The sequence below is a fragment of the Ictidomys tridecemlineatus genome, chromosome 12 (assembly GCF_052094955.1).
Source record: "Ictidomys tridecemlineatus isolate mIctTri1 chromosome 12, mIctTri1.hap1, whole genome shotgun sequence".
NCBI classification, from domain to species: Eukaryota; Metazoa; Chordata; class Mammalia; order Rodentia; family Sciuridae; genus Ictidomys; species Ictidomys tridecemlineatus.
Window position 1 is genome coordinate 45,625,263 of NC_135488.1, and position 21,616 is coordinate 45,646,878.

The 21,616-nt window shown below is 41.6% G+C and overlaps 2 protein-coding genes and 1 pseudogene across 3 annotated transcripts in view; 1 reads left to right on the plus strand and 2 right to left on the minus strand.

Annotated features, from left to right (window-relative positions):
• Positions 1 to 619: 619 nt before the first annotated feature.
• On the minus strand, positions 620 to 1,108 carry LOC101970929 (small ribosomal subunit protein uS19 pseudogene; annotated as a pseudogene).
• A 6,551-nt stretch (positions 1,109 to 7,659) lies between these two features.
• On the minus strand, positions 7,660 to 12,045 carry Sowahc (sosondowah ankyrin repeat domain family member C). Its single transcript, XM_005327670.5, has one exon. It carries the CDS (start codon positions 11,879 to 11,881, stop codon positions 10,292 to 10,294), a length of 1,590 nt encoding a protein of 529 aa, XP_005327727.2. The 5' UTR covers positions 11,882 to 12,045; the 3' UTR covers positions 7,660 to 10,291.
• Positions 12,046 to 12,126: 81 nt separating this feature from the next.
• Positions 12,127 to 21,616, plus strand: part of Septin10 (septin 10) — a 65,685-nt gene continuing 56,195 nt past the window's right edge. The window contains exon 1 of one of the 2 annotated variants that reach the window (XM_078028830.1): positions 12,127 to 12,602. In XM_078028830.1, the coding sequence (XP_077884956.1) occupies positions 12,582 to 12,602 (21 nt within the window). In that variant the 5' untranslated portion in view covers positions 12,127 to 12,581. The remainder of the gene's footprint in view (positions 12,603 to 21,616) is intronic. The other variant, XM_078028829.1, reaches the window with a different exon arrangement.

Genomic DNA, 21,616 nt, shown 5'->3' on the forward strand with positions numbered 1-21,616 from the left:
ATTATAGATATGATAAGTGAGATAAGACAATTATAAAGCAAGAACTGTCATAGATAGGCCTAAGACTCCATTTTGCTGCCCTCTATAAAATAAAATAAAATAAAATAAAAACTGTTACAAGAGCTGTTTCTGAGAAACTGAAATGAAAGTTGTTTTCTTATAAAAATTGTTTTTCTGTACTTTGTTCCCCACAAATTGTACCCTATTCAGGATGCAGTGGTGGTCAGTGTGAGCTACATCCTGGGTTTGAGTGTGTTGTGGGTCTATATCACTTTGAAATAGATTCTCTCCTCTGCCTACCGCTGCTCAAACTCGGGATACAGATGTCTAGCACCTGCTTGAACCTGGAAATGTGATTAACTGAATTGCAAAGCTGATTGCCTTTTTTCTAGCTTCTGTACTTGCTTGCTTGCTAACTGGAAAATTCCAGTCCTGCATAGGGCTTGCAGGACCCCATTACTATTGTTTTAATTTCTCTGATTGGCTTACTTGCGTGACACACTAAGGAAAGCCCCTGAGTTGTGGTTTTCATCTTCAAGTTCCCAGGATACAGGCCAGAGAGTTGCTGTTCTCCCGCAGAGCTTCAGTCTCTGTGGGTGGGTGACAGTCCCTGGCCAGGTAAATAAAGCTCCCATTGATTTGAATTCAGACTTAAGAGGGTGTTCTGAAGCAGCTCCCATAACACGACTTAGTTGAGAAGGATGAAGGGGGACGAGTGAGTGGCTCCAATGCCAGGCAGGCCGAGCTTCATAGGCTTGTGGGTGGTAAGAAAACTTGCCCAGGCAGCGTCCGATCATCTCCACCTGGATGAAGGTCTTGCCATTGTAACACCAACCACGTAGCCCACCATCTTGGGCAAAACGACCATGTCCCGCAGGTGTGTCTCCACCGCCTCTGGTTTCTCCATGATTTGCTCCTTCTTTTTGGCTTTGCGCAGGCGCTTTAGCAGGAGTGCGCTTCTGATGCAGACCTGGGTCCAGCCGCCGCTGGTGTGCGCTCTCCAGCAGCAGCAGCTGCTCGGAGGACTCGTCCAGCAGCTGGTGAAGTCCACTCCGTAGTAGGTGAACTTGCAGAAGGTCTGCTTCTTCTTCCACTCCACTTCCACCATCGTGCTGCCTCTGCCTAAAAGAACCCCCACCCCCCCACCCCTGCGCAGTTATCCCATCTTCTCTGTTGTATGTTGATCATCTCATATGAAGTGGCACCCCCTCTCTCCACAGAAAAAGTCTTAACTGGGCTTCTCCAGGAATTCTCACCATGGCTGATTTGGGGACTGTCAGCCAAAGAGTCGCTGAGAAAAAGTTCAATATGGATAAATTTCCTATTTTCCTGTTGCCCTGTTTAGCTTGGCCACTGGCCAGGAAGATACCAGCACTCCAGGTGCTGGGCAACCCCTTAATAAATTTTCACAAATGTATCCAGTATAGTAGTTTGTAGAAATGTGCTAAGGAGGCCTCTGGCCTTGAGCTGGGCTTCACAGAGATGTCTACATTTTTTAAGGTAAGAAGAAGATACCAATTGGGCTCCATGGTAACAGCTGGCAGGGGAAGAAAGAAAGGGGAGAAGAAGCTCCCCCCTTCTCAGGTGCTGTCCTTGAAGGGTTAACTTGCCTAAAACAGTGAAGGAAAAAGCTGCTTTTATGTGAACTTCTGCAGACTGTGAACTTCTGAGCCCCTCCCCTTACGTGCTGGGTATAAAATTCTGAGACTCCCTGAACTCGGGGTTCAGGGGATTGATGGATTACAGCAAAGGCTGTACCCTCCGAACCTGGCAGCAGCCAAATAAAACTGTTTCCTGCTGTCTTCGGGCCTTGCCTCGTTTTTCCCTACAACAATATATTTGTTACAGTAAATGGAAGCTGTCTAACATACCTACTGACTTTCCCAGGGACAGCCCCAGAGTGAAGTTTATCTCAAAACAACTTTGTAAGATGAGCTGAACCATGGTATTTACTTTTGTTTCAGCCTCAGACCACTATCCGTGGCCTCTTTTTTGAAATGTTTTTTTTAGTTGTAGATGGACACAATACCTTTATTTTATTTATTTATTTTTATGTGGTGCTGAGGATTGAACCCAGTGCTTCACACTTGCTAGTCGAGTGCTCCATCACTGAGCCACAACCCCAGCCCCAGGGCCTCTTTGAACATTTACGAACCACCTGTGTGCGCTGTGTGTCTATTATTGACTGAGGCAGACCCTGCCCCTTCACTAGCTGCTCAGTATGCAGAAGCATCACATTCCTGTGCAGTTCAGTTGGCACTAAGATGACTCTAGGAGTAGACCCTGCCCAACCCCTATGGGAGTGTCCTGGGGCTGTCCAGACTCACCTGGGCTTGCCTGTCTCTTCTTTCTCCTCCTTTCCTTCCCCTACCCCAAATTTACCAACCTAGTTTTTGAAGTTTCTTTGGGAGATTGATTTTTGACTTCCAAGGTGGTATCCCAGCTTTTGGATGAGGAATCATGGTTTTCTAGTAGTTGGTTATGGATTAAGGAATTACCTCTCCTGAGAGGAATCCTCCTATAGTACCCTTCACTGGAGGACACCTTCAGCCATCAATACGTTGGTTTCCTGGGTAAGACACTGGGGAAGATAATCAGGGTGAGATCACGTTTAGTCCAATAACATCCAGCTGTGCAGATACCAGGGTCATTTGCCAACAGCCAACCACTGGGACCAGTCTAGAGTTTGGTTAAAAGAAGCTCCATATATGTCCCCCTCCAAGAGGTCCCAAAGTTGTGCAGGAGGCCAGTGGGTAAGAAGAATCGTTCCCTTCTTGAACCCATAGCAAGCGGCTCTGGAGTGCAAGCATGAGTCAGGAATGACTGGAGATAGCACAGACATCTGCTGTGGAGAACAGTCAGAGAGTTGGCAAAGAAGGCAGTGGCCCACGCAGGGGCACAGAGGAGAATGCCACTGAGTGCGTGGGACCAGAAAAGAAGCCACTAGGGATTTGCAGACAGCAATACTGCCAAAGCAAGCCTGTCCCAGCTATCAATGCAGCTGAGAAAGACAGACCAGAGGCTACAAAGAGCACAGTGTATTCTGAGAACCACAAGAAGCTTGAGTGTCTGAAGTTTGGGTGTGTGGGGGTGAGAACACCCAGGTGAGGCCCGTGAGGCTCAAAAGTGCGCCAGGCTGTATAATGGAAGGCTTTTTGGTAGTTCAAGACACAGTGATGGCACGACCAGATAGATGTTCACTTGAAAATCTTCTAGAAATGGAGATAGTAGACACTGAGATGGATTGAGGTCCTAAACAAAACCTCCTTGGAGACCACACTGTAACAGGTAGAATTCTCGTCATTGAAACCTCATAGTTGTGTCCTTTAGAGGAGAGAATCCAAATGCTATCTTTCCCATACACACTTACTCAATATCTACATTGGATGTAGTAAAGACTGATATAAATGATTTACTGCTATAGTGTCATTTGAGTAAATGCATGACCATATAGTACATTTTAATATGAAAATAGTTAATTGCCAAGGTCTCGGCTTGGCACCAGAATCACGAGCCACCACACACCTTTGTAGGTTCAAACAGCAATTCTTTATTCCCACTCTCACACCGCCTCCACACAGGTCCAGGGGCAATCGTGTTCTGCCGTCTCCCGCACAATTCACCTACTCCACGAGGCTATCTCCAAATCCCATTTTAATCTCACGAGAACTCAACGGGAACAAGCAGCAGGAACACCCTAATCCCAGCAATAATCTTCAACTTCCAACTTCCCTAAAACCCATTATCTTAAACTGGCAACGCCTTAAACTCAAGGAGCCGGTTACTTCCTCAAACCTGATCAGCTCTAAACCCGGATCCACCTTGGTCCTTGAGCAAGGTCACCTTATTAAAGCATGCATGCAATGTCCCATCGAATGTCCTCTAAGCAGCATGGGGTACACTTGGTAAGGAAATTTCGATGCGTCAGTCCTACTTGGCAATGGCCCTCAGCAGTTAATGAACTAAAGCAAAATACTTTTATTCATTTGAAGTCCACACATAGTTAACTGGGCATCAAAGGTGTAGCAAGTGACTGATTTTTAGGAACACTTTGCAAACATTGAAGCTAATATACTTAAAGATTCTTTTCTTAAAAACATAAATATAGAAGCCTTTGTAGTAAAGATAAACTCCCACTTTTTCTAAAATGAATGATCAAAATTGAGATTGTGGACTACAGATGTATCAGTTTATGGAAGAGAAAATAAATGCTATGCTACTGTTTTCTTCCCAAATGGCTTTTGGTCTCTTGATTATGTGGGAGTGGATCTGAGCTCTTCTATTGATGCTTAAGTGCTCAGACAAGGTGGTTGGGGGCCGGAGAGAGGGGAGGTAAGGAAAAACACATGGACACATCTCAAACATTTTAGCAACTCCACTCTTCTGAGCTAATGAAATATCCTTCCATGACCCAAATGAATTTTACCTTAAATAAATAAATAAATAAAACTCCAGCCGGGTGCAGTGGTGCATGCCTATTATCCCAGTGGCACACGAGGCTGAGGCAGGAGGATCCCGAGTTCAGCAACCACAAGATGCTAAGCAATTCAGTAAAACCCTCTCTCTAAATAAAACACAAAATAGGGCTGGAGATGTGGCTTAGTGGTCGAGTGCCGAGTTCAATCCCTGGTACCTGCCCCCAACAAAAATAAATAAAATAAAATAAAAACTGAGTCTTAATTTTCTCAATGTGAAGCTATATTTTTAGTGTTAAAGACATTACCCATGTCATCACTGATGCTTCTTTGTGGTTTTCTTCTTTTCTCACATAGTAGTATAAGTTCTCCACATCAAGATGTGATTGTCTTGTAAGCTTTGGATCAGCTTTGACTGTCTCTTATGTCCCCAGAGAAGTGGTGGGATCGAGTGCTTTACCGCAAACCTAGGATGGAAGCTGATTTGAGCTCAAAGCTTTGTCTGCTAAGAATAGCTATGTGAACTTGATTAAGCAGTGGCTAGGGTCTTTGAATCTTAATTCCTCATCAATAAAACAGAGATAATAGAATCAAAAAGAGAGGGGTATTGTGAGAATTAAACAGCCTGGTTATTATAAGATGTATTCTGAGAATTAAACAGCCTTATTATAAGGTACTTACAACCACACCTGTCGCACAGAGTAAGCTTCTTGAAAGTATAAACCATACTTTTCATACAGCCAAAGAAAATCCTTAGCCATTAGGTTTAGGATCTCCTTAGTGTAGACTTAACATACAACTATATATTTGAAGAGCTTATTACAATCAAGTAACTGCCTATTCACTTCAAACTCTAAGGTCACATTTAGCAATACTGGAAATTTCCACAAAAATATCACTTATATTCAATTCTATTTCTAGACTGTTAAATTCAAAGCATTTTATAGATCCAGAGAAATTTTTGTTTTATTGTTTTTGCTTTTTGCAGTGTTAGGGGTAGAAGCCAGGGCTTCATGCACACTAGGCAAGTGCTCTACTATTAAGCAACATCAAACCCCATAAAAGAATTCTAAGGGGGAATTCTAGGTTCTTTGATCAAAACGACAAAAAGTTGGGTTACAAAACCCAACTTCCGGGCTGGGTTTGTGGCTCTGTGGTAGAGTGCTTGCCTGGCATGTGTGAGGCACTGGGTTCGAGTTCGGTTCTCAGCACTACATATAAATAAATAAAGGTCCATCAACAATGAATAAAACATTAAAAACAAAACAAAACCATCTACCATGATCCTATTTCACCCAATTGGTGAAGAGTTGGTTAATTTCATTCTAAGTCAGGGTGCCTTTGGCTAAAGCTTTGGACAGAATAGCTATAGAACAGTATCTCTTGAGAAAGAATCCCTAAGAAGGGTGCTTAAAAATGATCTGTTTTTAACTTTTCAAGTGTTCCCTTAAGCTCTGACCCAACATTGCCAAAGGCTGAGTGTTCTATTTCATGAGGCTGTCCATGATATATTTAAAATGATTATTAGAGAAAATTCTCTATGCTCAACTAAGCTTCATTTCTCTATGCTTTTGCTCCTCAGGGTTTCACAGAATATATAGTCTGTAATGTTCCTTAAAGTACTTAGAATAATTAAGGCCAGTTACAAGTCAGCTTGTAAGATAGATCTTTCATATAGTCAAATTTAGTTTTGAAAACCTCTTAGATTACTAGAAAATCAAAGTCTTAATAAAGCCAATTTTACTTCCAGGATTAGAATAAATAACTGTTCTTTTGGCTAAGCTGCAGATGAGGTAGTTGGCTGGCATTTAAGAGCTGCGTTGGATGAGAAATGCCTTTATTTAACATGAATACACGTTGTTGATTTATCTACAATAGGCTATGACTATCAAATGTTTTCCATTTAAAGACCCACTTATGGAGTATCTTTAACCGTTCAGGTACTGTCCTAGAGGGGGACATTTGCCATACATTCCTAACCAATTGTGTGAAAAAGTAGGCAATTTATTAACAAAATGGTGAAGACACTTAACTGAGATGAAGTTAACAGTTAAAGATCAAGAAGAAAAAGGTATGGTAATGTGAGAGTGCTGTTCTTGGGGTGGGATGGTGGATCACAGAGTGATATAAAGAACCTTTCTGCTATATCTTGAGAAACAAACACATAGAATCACCTCCCAGTCTTCTAATAATTACTTTATGAAGATATGACTCATCATCAAAGGGGCACTGGTTTGTAGTAAATTAAAAGGGCATTTACTTTTGGCATTAACCATAAAAAGAACTTCAAATAAAAATAAAGCTATTGATTTAGAAGAGTTAATAATTTTTGATAAAAATTTCAAAGATATCTTCAATTACTTGAATTGATCAATGAATCCTTTTAAAACAGGTACTGCTAAAAGAAAGACTTGGGTCTAGAAACACAAAAATTTTACTAATCCTATAGATATAGTAAAAAACACAATATGGATTTTCATAAAACAACAACAAAAACTACAGCAGCAATCATTGTGGGATCTCTCTAAGAGAGAACAATAGTGGACAATTACACCAAGGATTCCCACATTCCTTTTCGATCTGATACAGATGAATTTTATAAACTAGAGATCAAAGGCAGCCTTGATGAGGAAATGAATTAACATTGGATGCTTGAAGAAAAATGGATATTGAAGAAAAGGGAAAAAGCAGTTCCACATCTGTCTTAAGGCTGGATATGGGTAGGGAGAGTTTACAGCAGACGGTGTGTGTCTAATTCAGTTTGTTTTCTTTTTAAAAGGTAGTGGCAGGGGCTGGAGTTGTAGCTCAGCAGTAGAGCACTTGCCTCAAACATGTGAGGCATTGGATTCCTCAGCACCACATAAAAATAAATAAACAAAATAAAGATATGTCCATGTATAACTTAAAAAAAAAAGGTAGTGGCAGACATCCTACCTGTCTTCATGTTGATTCCTCCATCAGTGCTGCTGAGTACATCAGTTTTGTTAAAAATCTGACAATTCAAAGTGAAGGATGGTTAACAATATGGAAAAGTAGACTCTGAAGATCTTACTGCCATTTACTGTGTGACCCTGAACAGCCATCAAGCCTCATTTTTATCTGTGAATAAGCAACATGTGGGCGGTGACCTTAAGGGGTAGGAAAAGGGAAATACAATCTTCAAAAAGCATTTTTTTGAACCATAAAACACAGTATATGTAACATGGCTAAACAACTACTGAAATTAAGACAATTCAGAGAGAAATTTTAGTGTGAACCTTTTATTTTGACAAAAACAAACTTTACAGAGTTTACATTCTCAAACTCCCAAACTTTCACTTACTCAAAAAATGAGACAAGGCATCCTAGACTCCAACATTTTAGGTATGAATAAACTAGTACCAGATTTTTAAGTTATATAAGCTAGTTGCATTTTACATACCACAAAAATAAATTGTGACAAACATTCACTAGTTTCAAGTGTACCCATAAGAAACACATGAACATACCTGTTTTTTTTTTTTTTTACCACTCTCATGTCAATAAACATCTAAGTGTTTGACATATCTAAGTGTTTGACATATCTAAGTGTTTAATGGTAGGCACAATTCTATGAATATTAAATTCACAAATTATTTGTTTTTTATAATCGTGATTAGGAAACTGAAAAACAGGAATGTAGAGTTCAGTAGCTGAAAATGCTACACTTACTGCACACAATCACATGTGAAAAAGAATGTTACCAGTAGTTCTCCCTTTTGGGAATGACTTTTTGAAAATTTAAAATATTATTTTACCAGAAAATTTATCTTTGGTGTGAAGAGCAAGTTAAATGATGTACTGATAATCTCTGAAGACCTAGCAAATTATAGATTTTGTGCATAGTTACTAATATATCTTTAAGAGATTAATGCTGACTGTTCAACAGTATCTTCAGAAGGTTCTGAAGTGTCTACTCCTATAGTTGCCATAGCTTTACATGTCTATGAAATTTAAGATTCCTCAATGGGAAGTTGTAGCTTATTCTTATATAAGACACAGGTAATATGTAGAATCAGGCTGTTTTGCACTCTCAAGGAACTTATTTTCAATTACAGAAAATTACATTGTTTTTTTCACCCATAAATGTGAATGAAAGCACTTCTCAAATGTACATGGTCCATTTCCCAAATCCTAAAACAAAAGTGAGGGCACACAAATGGATAATCATTTATGTTTTATGTGAATATTTTTTATTCATCTTTAAACAAATTTAACTGCCATCTACAGATAGATGTGACAAATTTGTTACCAATTTCTATGTCTTGGGAAATTAAAGATCTAAGAACTTTAAATGTTGAGGCTATGTGCAATGCATTCCTGGATTCACTCTGCAAGCTATTTTCTCACTCCTCTATCCTGTAGGCTGTATCAACTTAAGTTTCAATATCAGGAGAATAAAAAGACTAAGGGAAAAGGCCTTGATCAAATATATCCCCTATGAAAATTTCTAAACTTGTTATGAAAAGACTTAATATGCTTGTGAGATAAATCTTGAAGTAATAATTATAAAACCATTTACTCTCACACAAATGAGTGAAATGTAATTAATAATCATACTTAAACAAGTCTTTAATTTTAATGAATGGTATTTTTCACTTATATACAAAGGAATTCAATAGCTAGCAGCATTTAAATATGGAAATAGTTCCATCTCTTCTCTTTTCCTTTTATAAAGTGCCATTTTTAACTGGGCAGATTTAACACCCAGCTTTTCAGTAACTACAGTATAGCTCTTTGAATATATTCAAAGAAAGGTAGGAAAATTGACTTACTATTTTAAACAATTGCAAAATGTTGCACAAAGCATAGAAACTATGAGTGTATTAGTAAAATAAAAGTCTCTTACCCAAGAATCATTAAGCAGTAAGTTGATTAAATAACTACTTCATAGAAGCATTGGTTTGCTAATATTTATGCCTTTTTTTCTTCTTATTCCAATTGTCTAAACCAGAAATGGTTTCTGCTTAAGCACCATTAGGGTTATGTCAAACAAAAGAGAACCAATGGTTGTATGATTCCTCAGAATACAAATCCTAACAAACTTAAACTTTCAGAATAGGAAAACAAATTAAGTGTCAATCAGAATGAGAGGCAATATTTTATTCAAACATACATAGGCTGCTGAGTGTTCTCTTTAAACAAGAAGGTGTAGTTATAAATAATGTACCATAATACTTGAGTGCAATGGAGTTAAGATAGGTGAAATCCAGAGTACAGATTAACTTAAAAGTGACGGTTGCTTAATTCTTTGTTCAGTGATTGAAACTGAAATTGCTTTAAAAAATAATAACTAACCTGCTACTTGCAATACAAATAGATTGCCAACAGGATTCTCATTTTACTTACATTATTCTCTACTCAGTACTTTTGCATCTCAACTCTGACCTTGCCTTCAGTAGTACCTTAAAAAGCAATTACTAAAACTACAGGGCAGCATGTAGTTTTGTTCACACTTAAAAATACTACCAGTTTCATTACAATTTGCATTTTTGTTGCTCTTGAGAGAGTAACCACTGAGAAAAACAGATACATAAAAAGTGCAACATTGTATCCGTTAAAACAAAGGAATTCAGTTATCAATTCAGTCCCCCTAGATATAATTCTAATCCTCAGAAAAAGGGACCACAGGTCAAAGGGGTGAAATGGGAAGAGGCAGAGGTCAATGTATGATCAATCAATTAATAAAGAAATCTACTTCACCCAGAAAGCTAGCTGGAGGGGGAATTCCTCTCTGCCCATCACAATCCCTCACAAAAGAATGCATCAATTATTTCTGGTCTCCTTTCCTTACTCCAGTATTCTAGTATTCTATCCTGAAGACAAACAAACCTTAGCATTTCTAAAAGAAATCATTTTTACCCAAACACATTGGACTTCGGTCTTAATTTGAATGAGGATGAGTGGCCCTTAAGAGATCGTTCCTCCTCCTCTTCCCCTTCCTCCAGCGGCTGCTCTGGGTCCCTGAAAGTGGGTGTGGTGTGGATGATCTGGGTTCTGAAGCGGATTTTGTTGAGTCTGGGTTTTATCCGCCCACTAGAGCTGCTGGAGGCTTTGCGACCGGGATCCTTGGCTTTGCCTCCAGCCCATCCCTCAGCCAAGTGGAGATGGTGATGATGGTGGTGATGGTCCCCCGCATCCTCCAAGACTTGAGAGAGTTTATAGGTGATCAGGTGCGACGGGAGCACCTTTGAAAGTCTCCAACGTCCACCCCCGCTCCCGGCAGCGCTCTCCCCGTCCTCCTCATCCAGGGCTCCCACCAGGTTCTTAATCTCCTCCGCGATACTCTGACTCAGGTACTGAGAGGCCTTTTTCCCGCTGTAGTCCCTGATGTCCACGTCTGCGTCGTAGGCCCCCACCAGTAACTTGACCACCTCCACGTGCCCGTGCATCGCTGCCAGGTGCAGGGCCGTGTAGCCGGCGCTCGTCCTGGCGTTGATGTTCACCGGCAGCTGGTGTTTGCTGGCGAAGTTGACCAGCAGGGCCAGGAGCTCCTGCCGGCCGTGCTTGGCGGCCCAGTGCAGGCAGGTGAAGCCGGTGATGAAGTCCCGCTTGGTCAGCAGGCCGGGCTCGCAGGTCAGCAGACCTTCCAGGCTGTCCCACTTGCCGTCCGAGGCCGAAAGCATCCAGGCGTGCTCCAGAGGGTCCAGGGTCACCGAGCCGCCGCCGCTGCTCTCCTCCTCGGCCGACGACGACGCCACCGACGCGCTGTCCGAGTCGCCCCCGCCGCGGCCGCGACCTCCCCCGGAGGAGCTCCCCGGGCTGCTGCCCCCCGGACCCACGCTCCTCTTCAGTTGCGGGGAGCTGCCCAGCACCAGGTCCCGGAAGTTCTGGCGGGCAGACCTCGGGGTGGCGGGCGCTCCCAGGCAGCCGCTGGGGTCCGCCTCCTCGCCGCCGTGCGCCGGGGGGTCCAGGTCCTCGCCGGGGCCGGGGACCGGCGTCTGGGGGAGGGCAGGGACGCCGCGCCGGGAGCCCTTCCTCCGCGCCCCGCTGCTCAGCGGCTGCCCTCGAGCGGCGGTCGGGCGCTCGGCGTCGCCCGGCTCCCGGCCCGGCTCGGGGGGCGCCTCCGGGTGCGCCGCCGCGGGGTCCGCCGCCTCGGGGCGCGGGCCGCTCTCCGCGGACCCAGGCGGGTGGTCTGGGGCCTCCGTCTCCGCCGTCACCTCGATGTGAGGCGGGCCCCTGGGAGGCGCGGCCTCTGGTGGCGTGGCCCCCGAGCAGAACCTCTTCTTGAGGTACACGTACTTGGCGCCATCGGCGGGGTCGGTGCGCACTGTGGCCACGGCGTTGACCAGCTCCTTAAAATGGGCGCGGGCGCGGGCGCGCTGCTCGGGCTCGCCGCCCAGGGCGCCCCTGAAGTGGTCCACCAGTTGGGCCTGCGGGGCTCGTCCCCCGTGTGCCGAGAGGAAGGACAACACGGCCTCGGGGCCCAGCTCTGCCGGCCCCTCCATCCGCCGCGGCGCCGGTTCTCCGTCGGCTCAGCCCGGCCCCATCACCGCGCGGTCCGAGGTCCGGGAACCCGGCTAGCTCCCTCGGCTCTCGGCTGAGGCGTCGGCAGGCGGAGCCCTCAGACACCGCCCGGCCCGCGCCGCGCCCGGGCAGACACGCCCCCGCCCGCCCCGCCCCGCCCGCTCGCCCCGCCCCCAAGCCCGCCCATTTCCGGTCTCCGCCGCGGGCTGCAATCTCGGCTCCCGCCGGTTGCCGGCGGCCCCGCCCACTTCCGGTCCCTGCGAGCGGGTCCGCCACCGCGGTTCCCGCCAGCCGCCGGAGCCGTGGGGACGTGTCTCCTCACGTCTGCTTCTTCACGTCTCAACTTTCCTTCGTTCACCTCCCCCGCAGGACGTTTCAGTCCTCTAAAACGTTGAGAGGCACTCCTCGGAGGGGCTGGCCCGGCGCGCGGGAAACGTCTGGCGTGGTCCATGGCGGGTCCCCGCGGCCGAAGGGGCTTGGCCACGCCCCGCCCTGAGCCCAGCCGCGGAGGCCACCCCCGTCCGTTGGGCGGCCCTGGCCGCGCGCCGGCCCTTCCCCGCCCGTGCCCCGCGGGTGCTTCCTCTCGGTCCCGCCCCACCCGGCCTGCCTCTCGGACGTCGCCGCCGGGACGCGCTCCCGGGCCAGGTCTGAAACCGCCGCTTGGCCCCCTCCCCCTGGTCGATGGAAGAGGCGCAGCGCCTGGTGAGTCCGCCCCCTGCGCCCTCGGCCGGGGGCTCCGCGGCCCTTCCTCCGCCTCCGCCCTCGGGGCCGCTGCGGTCGGGCTGGGCTGGCGGTCCGCGGCCGACCCCGACCCGCTGAGGCGCAGGCCAGGCTCCGGGGCGCTGCGGAGGTCTTTTTCTTGACTCTTGGGTCTGTGCCCAGATGGGAGATTGGGTTCGGAACTGTGGGCCGGCCCCTCGCTTTCCTAACGGTCTCGGGGCGCAGGGGGACGGACCCGGCGCAGTCAGGTGCTGCAGTCGTGCGCCCGTCCGCGGTGACTCGCTGGTCACTGCGGCTTTCCCAAGCCGTCGGTGGCTTTCGGGTGGTGTCGTTAGGAGTGGGACCTTTTCATGTCCCGCCCCGGCGTTTCGGATTAGTTCGTCACGTTCCAGGTGACTTTGGCACCTTTGTCTTGCTTGCCCGTTAAGACACTGCTCCCAGAGTGCGCCCAGGTGTTTCCATCGTAACGCCGTGTGCGTGCGCTCTGCCTTGGCGATCCTCGTCCTCGTGGAAGCCCCTGGGCTCTGTCTTTGCATCGCTGTGGGTCTGCTCTATGGAGCGTGGACCAGAGTTCTGCTCCGATTGCACCCAGGTCTCTCTCCACTCTAGAACGTACTTCCCAAAGCCTCAGATTTTCTCTTTGTTACCATGGCCCCTTGCTCACGTTGTTGAAGAAAATATCAAAGGATTGTGGTGAGGAAGGTGTGTTATAAACGGATTCGTTGAGTAATCTTCAGTATCAAATCATACTTGATCAGAAGAGAGCGCCTCAGTTAATATTGGATTTCTTGTCGATTTCCAGCACTTAAGCTTGCTCTGAAGCGGTTCTCTAATGAAACGTTGCATTTTGAGATCATAGTAGATCCTCATCCATTGTAAGAAAGAATATAGTAATATCCCTCTACCCTTTATGCAGTTTTCTCGATATTTGGCAAAATGTAGTACAACATGAATATTGACTGATAAAGTGAAGATAGAGGCCCTTTCCCTCACCACAGGTTCTCTCAGATTGCTCTTTTATAATCACACCCACTTAGTTCCCTGTCCCATCTCCTCTTTAATCCCTCTCAATCAGTAATTTGTTATTCAATTCCATAAATTTTTATCTCAAAATTAGCAAAGTTCTCTGTAGATTCATCCAAGTTGTTGCAAGCATCAGAAGTTGTGAATGTACCACACTTTGTTTGAAGGCCATTAGCTTGTTTTCAGTTTGGGGCTATTATGCATAAAGCTGCTGTAAACATCCCTGTAATTTATAGTGTAATGTCATGTAAACATTAGGTTTTTTTAATTTGTTCTTTTTTAATTTACATAACAGTAGAGTGTATTTTGACATACATACACAGAGTATAATTTATTCTAATTAGGACCCCCTTCTTGTGGTTGTATTGGATGTGGAGTTTCACTGGAGTATTCATATGTGAACATCAGGAGACTTATGTCCAATTCATTCTACCATCTTTCCTATTCCTACCCTCCTTCCTTCCCTTTATTTTCCTTTGTCTAATCCACTTGTTAGCATCCGCATAATAGATATCAGAGAGAACAGTCTACCTTTATTTTTTGGGGATTGGCTTCAGTTCTCCCATGCTCATTTATGCAGTTGCTGGATTGTGTGGTAATTGCATTTTTAGTTTAATGAGAAACTACCAAACTGTTTCCTAATATGTTTGAACCATTCTTACCAGCAGTGTATAAGACATCTACTTTTTTCATATCTTTGTCAACATTTAATGTTGTCCTCAATTTTAGCCATTCCAATAGGTATGTATGATGTTGTGGTTTTCAGGTGCATTTCTCTAATGTCTAATGATGTTGGGCATAGATGGTATTTCCTTTTTTGTGTAATGCTTCATCTCCTTTTTTGAATTTTCTAATTGAATCTTTTTTTTTGGCTATTGAAGGATTTAAAAAAAAAATGTATCTTAGATACCAGTCCTTTTTCAGATATGTAGTTTGCAAATGCTTTCTCATTCTGTACTTTTGTCTTTTCATCCTCTTAATACGATCTTTTGCAAAACAAGGATTTTAAAAATTTTATGAGGTTCATTTTATTAAGTTTTCCTTTTATGGATTTGTGCTTTTTTTGGTGTCAGTTTAAGAATTTTTTGCCTAATCCTAGATCCTGAAGATTTTCTTTTTTTTTTTCCCTTAAAAGTTTCATAGTTTACAATTTACATTTAATCTCATGACCGTCCATTTTGAGTTAATTTTTCTACAAGATGTCAGACTTTAGTCAAGAGCTCATTTGTGGTTTAGGGATGTCTAATTGCTTTGGTTGAAAAAGTTCTTATTCCTCTATTGAATGGCTATACTTTTGTCAAAAGCCGGTTGAGCATATTTATGCTAGTTTATTTCTGGGTTCTATCAACACATATACCATTGATTCTCCTAACATTGTAAGTCTTGTAACTTACTTGTAAAGTTATAAGTCTTGTAACCTTGTAAGTAAGGGTAGACCCATTCCTCCTCCTTTTTTTTTTTTAGGAGGAATGTTCCCCCTTTTTTTCAAAAACTTTTTTAGCAAACTGGAACAAGACAGGGATGCCCTCTCTCACCACTTCTATTTAATTTAGTCCTTGAAATACTAGCCAGAGCAATTAGACAGACAAAAGAAATTAAAGGCATAAAAATAGGAAAAGAAGAACTTAAAATGTCAGTATTTGCGGACTACATGATCCTATACCTAGAAGACCCAAAAGGATCTACAAAGAAACTACTAGAACTAATAAATGAATTCAGCAAAGTGGCAGGATATAAAATCAATACGCATAAATCAAAGGCATTCCTGTATATCAGCAACAAAACTTCTGAAATGGAAATGAGGAAAACCACCCCATTCACAATATCCTCAAAAAAAATAAAATACTTGGGAATCAACCTAACAAAAGAGGTGAAAGATTTATATAATGAAAACTACAGAACCCTAAAGAGAGAGAGAAGAAGATCTTAGAAGATGGAAAAATGTACCCTGTTCATGGACAGGCAGAACCAACATCATCAAAATGGCGATATTACCCAAAGTTCTCTACAGGTTCAATGCAATGCCAATCAAAATCCCAACGGAATTTCTTATAGAAGTAGATAAAGCTGTCATGAAATTCATATGGAAAAACAAAAGGCCCAGAATAGCAAAAGCAATTCTAAGCAGGAAGTGTGAATCTGGAGGTATAGTGATACCAGATTTCAAACTGTACTACAGAGCAATAGTAACAAAAACAGCATGGTACTGGTACCAAAACAGGCGGGTGGACCAATGGTACAGAATAGAGGACACAGAGACCAATCCACAAAATTACAATTTTCTTATATTTGATAAAGGGGCTAAAAGCATGCAATGGAGAAAGGATAGCATCTTCAACAAATGGTGCTGTGAAAACTGGAAATCCATATGCAACAAAATGAAGCTGAACCCCTTTCTCTCGCCATGCACAAAAGTTAATTCAAAATGGATCAAAGAGCTTGATATCAAATCAGAGACTCTGCACCTGATAGAAGGAAAAAATTGGCTCTGATCTACATATTGTGGGGTCGGGCTCCAAATTCCTTAATAGGACACCCATAGCACAAGAGTTAATAACAAGAATCAACAAATGGGACTTACTTAAACTAAAAAGTTTTTTCTCAGCAAGAGAAACAATAAGAGAGGTAAATAGGGAACCTACACCCTGGGAATGTAGGTTTTTATTCCTCACACTTCAGATAGAGCCCTAATATCCAGAGTATACAAAGAACTCAAAAAATTAGACAATAAGATAACAAATAACCCAATCAACAAATGGGCCAAGGACCTGAACAGACACTTGTCAGAGGAGGATATACAATCAATCAACAAGTACATGAAAAAATGCTCACCATCTCTAGCAGTCAGAGAAATGCAAATCAAAACCACCCTAAGATACCATCTCACTTCAGTAAGATTGGCAGCCATTATGAAGTCAAACAACAATAAGTGCTGGAGAGGATGTGGGGAAAGGGTACACTTGTACATTGCTGGTGGGACTGCAAACTGGTGCGGCCAATATGGAAAGCAGTATGGAGATTCCTGGGAAAGCTAGGAATGGAACCACCATTTGACCCAGCTATTGCCCTTGTTGGTCTATTCCCTGAAGACCTTAAAAGAGCGCACTATAGGGATACGGCCACATCAATGATCATAGCAGCACAATTCACAATAGCTAGACTCTGGAATCAACCTAGATGCCCTTCAGTAGATGAATGGATAAAAAAAATGTGGCATTTATACACAATGCAGTATTACACAGCACTAAAAAATGACAAAATCATGGATTTTGCAGGGAAATGGATGGCATTAGAGCAGATTATGCTAAGTGAAGCTAGCCAATCCTTAAAAAACAAATGCCAAATGTCTTCTTTGATATAAAGAGAGCAACTAAGAACAGAACAGGGAAGAAGAGCATGAGGAAAAGATTAACATTAAACAGAGACGGGTGTGGGGAGAGAAAGGGAGAGAGAAGGGAAACTGTATGGGAATGGAAGGAGACCCTCATTGTTACACAAAATTTCATATAAGAGTTTGTGAGGGGAAAGTGGAAAAAAAAACAAGGGAGACAATTGAATAACAGCAGATGGGGTAGAGAGGGAAGATGAGAGGGAACATGAGAGGGAACGGGAGGGGGGATAGTAGGGAATAGGAAAGGTAGCAGAATACAACAGTCACTAATATGGTATTATGTAAAAATGTGGATGTGTAACCGATGTGATTCTGCAACTTGTATTTGGGGTAAAAATGGGAGTTTATAACCCACTTGAATCAAATGTATGAAAGATGATATGTCATGAGCTTTGTAATGTTTTGAACAACCAATAAAAAAAACTTTTTTAGCTAATTCTTTGCCTTTCTTTAATTTTTAGTTAATTCTTTGCCTTTCTTTAATTCTTGCCTTTCTTTGAAGTTTTAGAATAATTTTGTGTATATCTAAAAAAAATATCTTATTGGGATTTTGTTAAGAATTACATTATTATATCTGTATATCAGTTTACTGAGGATTGATATTTTTACTATATTGTCTTCTACCTTATAAACACAGTATTTCTTGTCATTTCTTAATATTACTTTGACTTCTTTCATTATGCAGTTAGCATACAGTCCAGCTTGTTTTGTTAGAGTTATACCTTCATGCTTACGTATTTAATTTTTTAAGGAAATGTAGATGATAATTTTTTAAATTTCATCTTCATTGGTAACAGAAAATATAATTGTTTTTTTGTATGTTTATCTTGTATCCTGTGACCTTGCTATATTCATTTGTTCTAGGAGTTTGGATTCCTTGAGGTTTTCTATGTGGATAATCATGCCATTTGCAAATAGAGACAGTTTTATTTCTTCCTTTTTACCATTTCCTTCCAGCCTTATTGTGTTGGCTGGATTCTAGCCCTTTGTTACTACTTTTTTTTTTTTTTTTTAGCATTCAAATCAGTAACAGTGGTGAAAGCAGAACAGTCTCCTTGTTGTTGTTGTATTTTTTTTTCCTTCTTTTTGGGGAGAATGCTTTCAGTCTTTTCATGATAGCTATGAAGTTTGTTGTAGATGCCCTTTTCTGACTTCATGAGGGATAATGGTCTATAGGTTTATGTACTGTCAGTCAAGGTAACAGTAGCTTCATAAAATGAGTTGAATAGTATTCTCTCCCTTGAAAGAGATTGTGTAGAGTGGGTGTTAATTCTTTAAATGTTTAAATGTTGGTTGTTAATTCTTTAAATGTTTGGTAGGATTCTTCAGTGAAATTGTCTGGGCCTGGAGATTTCTTTTTTGAGAGTTTTAATATTACAAATTCAAGTTTCTTTAATAGTTATAAGGCTATTCACTATTATTGGGAAAGTTGGGGCAGTCTGTGGTTTTTAAAGAACAGAATCATTCCTTCCAGTTTTCAAATTTACATAAGTAGAGTTGTACATAGTATTGCCTTAGTGTCCTTTGTTGGCATCAGGGTCTGTAGTGCATTCCCTGTTTGAGTCCAAATGTTGGTAATTTATGTCTTTTGTTTTTAACAGTTCTGATACCAGTTTGTCAATTTTATTGATCTTTTCAAAGAACTGGCTCCTTGTTTTATTTATTTTAATTTTTCTATCTTTAGTATAAGTAGTGATTTCTGACCTTTTCTTTTTTTCGAAGTATTTTTCTTTTCTTTCCTTGCTTGGGGTTTATTTTGCTTCTTTTCTAGGTTTTTGAGGTTCTTAGATTATTTATTTGAGACTTTTACTATTCTGATGTATTCATTTAGTGGTATGATCTAGCTTTAACCTTTTTAGAAATAAGACAACAAATGTGCTTTCTTCTTAGGCTGCTACTAGAATTGAAATGGTCTAAGATGTAATACTGTGTACATTGTAAGTTAAATAAGGCATTGTGAACCTACTCAGGACTATTCTAAAACTAAGCAGGTTACCAAAATGAATTTTTGGAAAATACAACTTATTTGTATGATTATTGTTCATATTAGCTTTAAATGAATATAGACTTTTTGTAAGTTCGGTACTGAGGTAAATTTTAAAGGAAGAGATGGCCATAGATTAGTAGAGAGTAGCTGGCTAGGTTTTTAGGCAGGAAGACTGTTTCAGATTCTGCTCACACAGTCAACCTTAAAACAACATGAGAAGCTTTTCAGTTGTATTACAAATCTTAAAAATATGGCTTTAAAATTTTTTAATGTATGTTTAAAAATTGAGGACTTTAGTCATTATTTTCGTCTTCTTTTAGTTTAATTTTACCTTTTTAGTAGTCCAGTAATCTTTGCAAATGTTAACATATTCAGCCTATTTTTTTTATGTATGAAATTGTCTATTTCTTATTCAATTTTTTATGAAGTTGACTTTTATGGCTTTAACTAAGTCTGCTCTGGTAATTGAATGTGACCAGATGCTGATGCTAAAGTTCAGTGTGGCAAGTAATTTACTTGTGTTATCACATTTTATAATTTTCATTCCTATTGAGTACTGTTAATCTCCCTCCTTCTCTCTCTCTTCCTCTCTCTCTGGATGAGAGTGGACTTTCTCAAATTTGGTTGAACAAAAATCTCTCTTGTTTGGTTCTTGTTGTCATTGTACCTCCTTGCCCCAGGCCCTTACACATGGTGTTGCTGGTGACTTAGTGCCCCAGCATTTTGCATCTGTTGTCACCAGACGTAGTTCATTCTAACAACTTTTTAGAACCATACATTTATACTGATGTCATGTTAGCTCTTCTCTGTTGTGACATAAGTCATTGAGATTCTTTCTAGGGACTCTCTGTTTGGTAGAAGATAAGATAGGCTTTTTCTTATATAGTAACAGGGAGTTTATTGTATAGTTTCTGCATCACTCTGAGGGCCAAAAGAACCTAACACTACTTTATAATTTGAACAGTTGAAGAAAGTATTTTAATTTTGTTTTGTGTTTGCATATTTCCTGTATATTGTTTATAAAAATTACATATATCAAGAGGACTTTAGTCATTATTTTAATTAGTTTATCAGATTTTCTTTTTTAGCTACTGCTTTCCCATTTATTGATTAGTTTATCTCTTAATACAAAGATTCTGTTACTGTTATGGTTTGGATATAAGGTGCCCCCCCCACCTCCAAGCTTCTGTTTATGCAGGAATATTCAAAGGTGAAATGCTTAGATTATGAGGGCTATAGTCTTATCTGTGCATGCTAATTTTGAATGACCAGGTGATAACTGTAGGCAGGTGGGGTGTGGCTGGAAAAGATGGATCACTGATGAGGGGGGTGTCTGTCTTGAAGGATGCATCTTCTCTGTGGTCCCTTTCCCTACTCTCTTTAACTCTGCCATTACCTGATCAGGTTTCCTCCACTGGGACCTTGCTCCCTGGGGCACTGTCTCATCTTGGGCCCAGAGAAATAGAATTGGCCAACTGTGGACTGAGATCTCAGAAATTGTGAACCCCAAATAATCTTTATGCTCTAAGTTGCCTTGTCCCATGTCCTGGTCACGGCAACTTAAAGGCCAAATAAAACATTATATTTCTATGAGTTAACTTTTTTAATTGAAGTATAATGTACATAGAGTAAAATCTACCTGTTTTAATACAAAGTTCAGTGAGGGTTTGTTTTTGGTTTTTGTTTGTTTGTTCTCTTTTGCTATGTCAGGGATCCAACTAGGGCTTGACACATGCCAGGTAAGTACCCTACCACTGAGCTACATCTCTAGCCCAGAATTTTGATGAGCACATATGTTGATGTAACCATAGTTAGGCTACTAGTTTCATCACCCTAGAAATTTCCTTTGTAGTCAGTCTCTCTTGCCACTGTTCTCTGACAGCCACTGACCAGTTTCTCTGCCTCTCATTGTGTCATGTGTAGGTATTATTGTAGCCTTTCAGCTGATCTCTTTGTTAAATGTAATGCTTTTAAGATTAGTTCATGTTATTGCACATTCCTTTTTGTTGCTGAGTAGTATTCCATTCTGTGAATGTGCCTATACTACAGTTGAGCTCACTTTTTCCACTTAGTGTTTGTGGCTGTTTCCTATTTGGGGCAATTATAAATGAAGCTACTATATGTATTCACTTGTGGATTTTTATGTGCATGTTTTCATTTTTCTTGAGTAAGTGTCTAGTTGTGAGACCCCTAAGTAGCAGCTAGTGTATGTTTAACTTAATAAGAAACTACCAAACTGTTTTCTAAAATGGTTATACCATTTTGCATTCCCACCAAATGAATGAGAGTTCTTGTTCCATTTTCTTGTCAGTACTTGATATTGTCAGGCCTTTTTTGTATGTATGGTGATATCTCATTGAGGTTTCAGCTTGTATTTTACAAGTGACTGAAGATGTTGAACATTTTGTCGTGTGTTTATTTGACATCTTTGGTAATATGCCTGTTCCAATCTTGGACTATTTTCTAATTATTATCAAGTTATGAGTTTTTAAAAAAAGTACATATTTTATTAAGCCCTTTATGAGAATTACAAGTGTTTTATATTAATCCACTGATTAGTAAGCATAACTGAAAGCCAGGTGTGATGGTGCGCGC

What these genes read in the sequence shown, in the direction of transcription:
- Sowahc (XM_005327670.5), bottom strand. Translation starts at nt 11,881, where the DNA reads ATGGAGGGGCCGGCAGAGCTGGGCCCCGAGGCCGTGTTGTCCTTCCTC.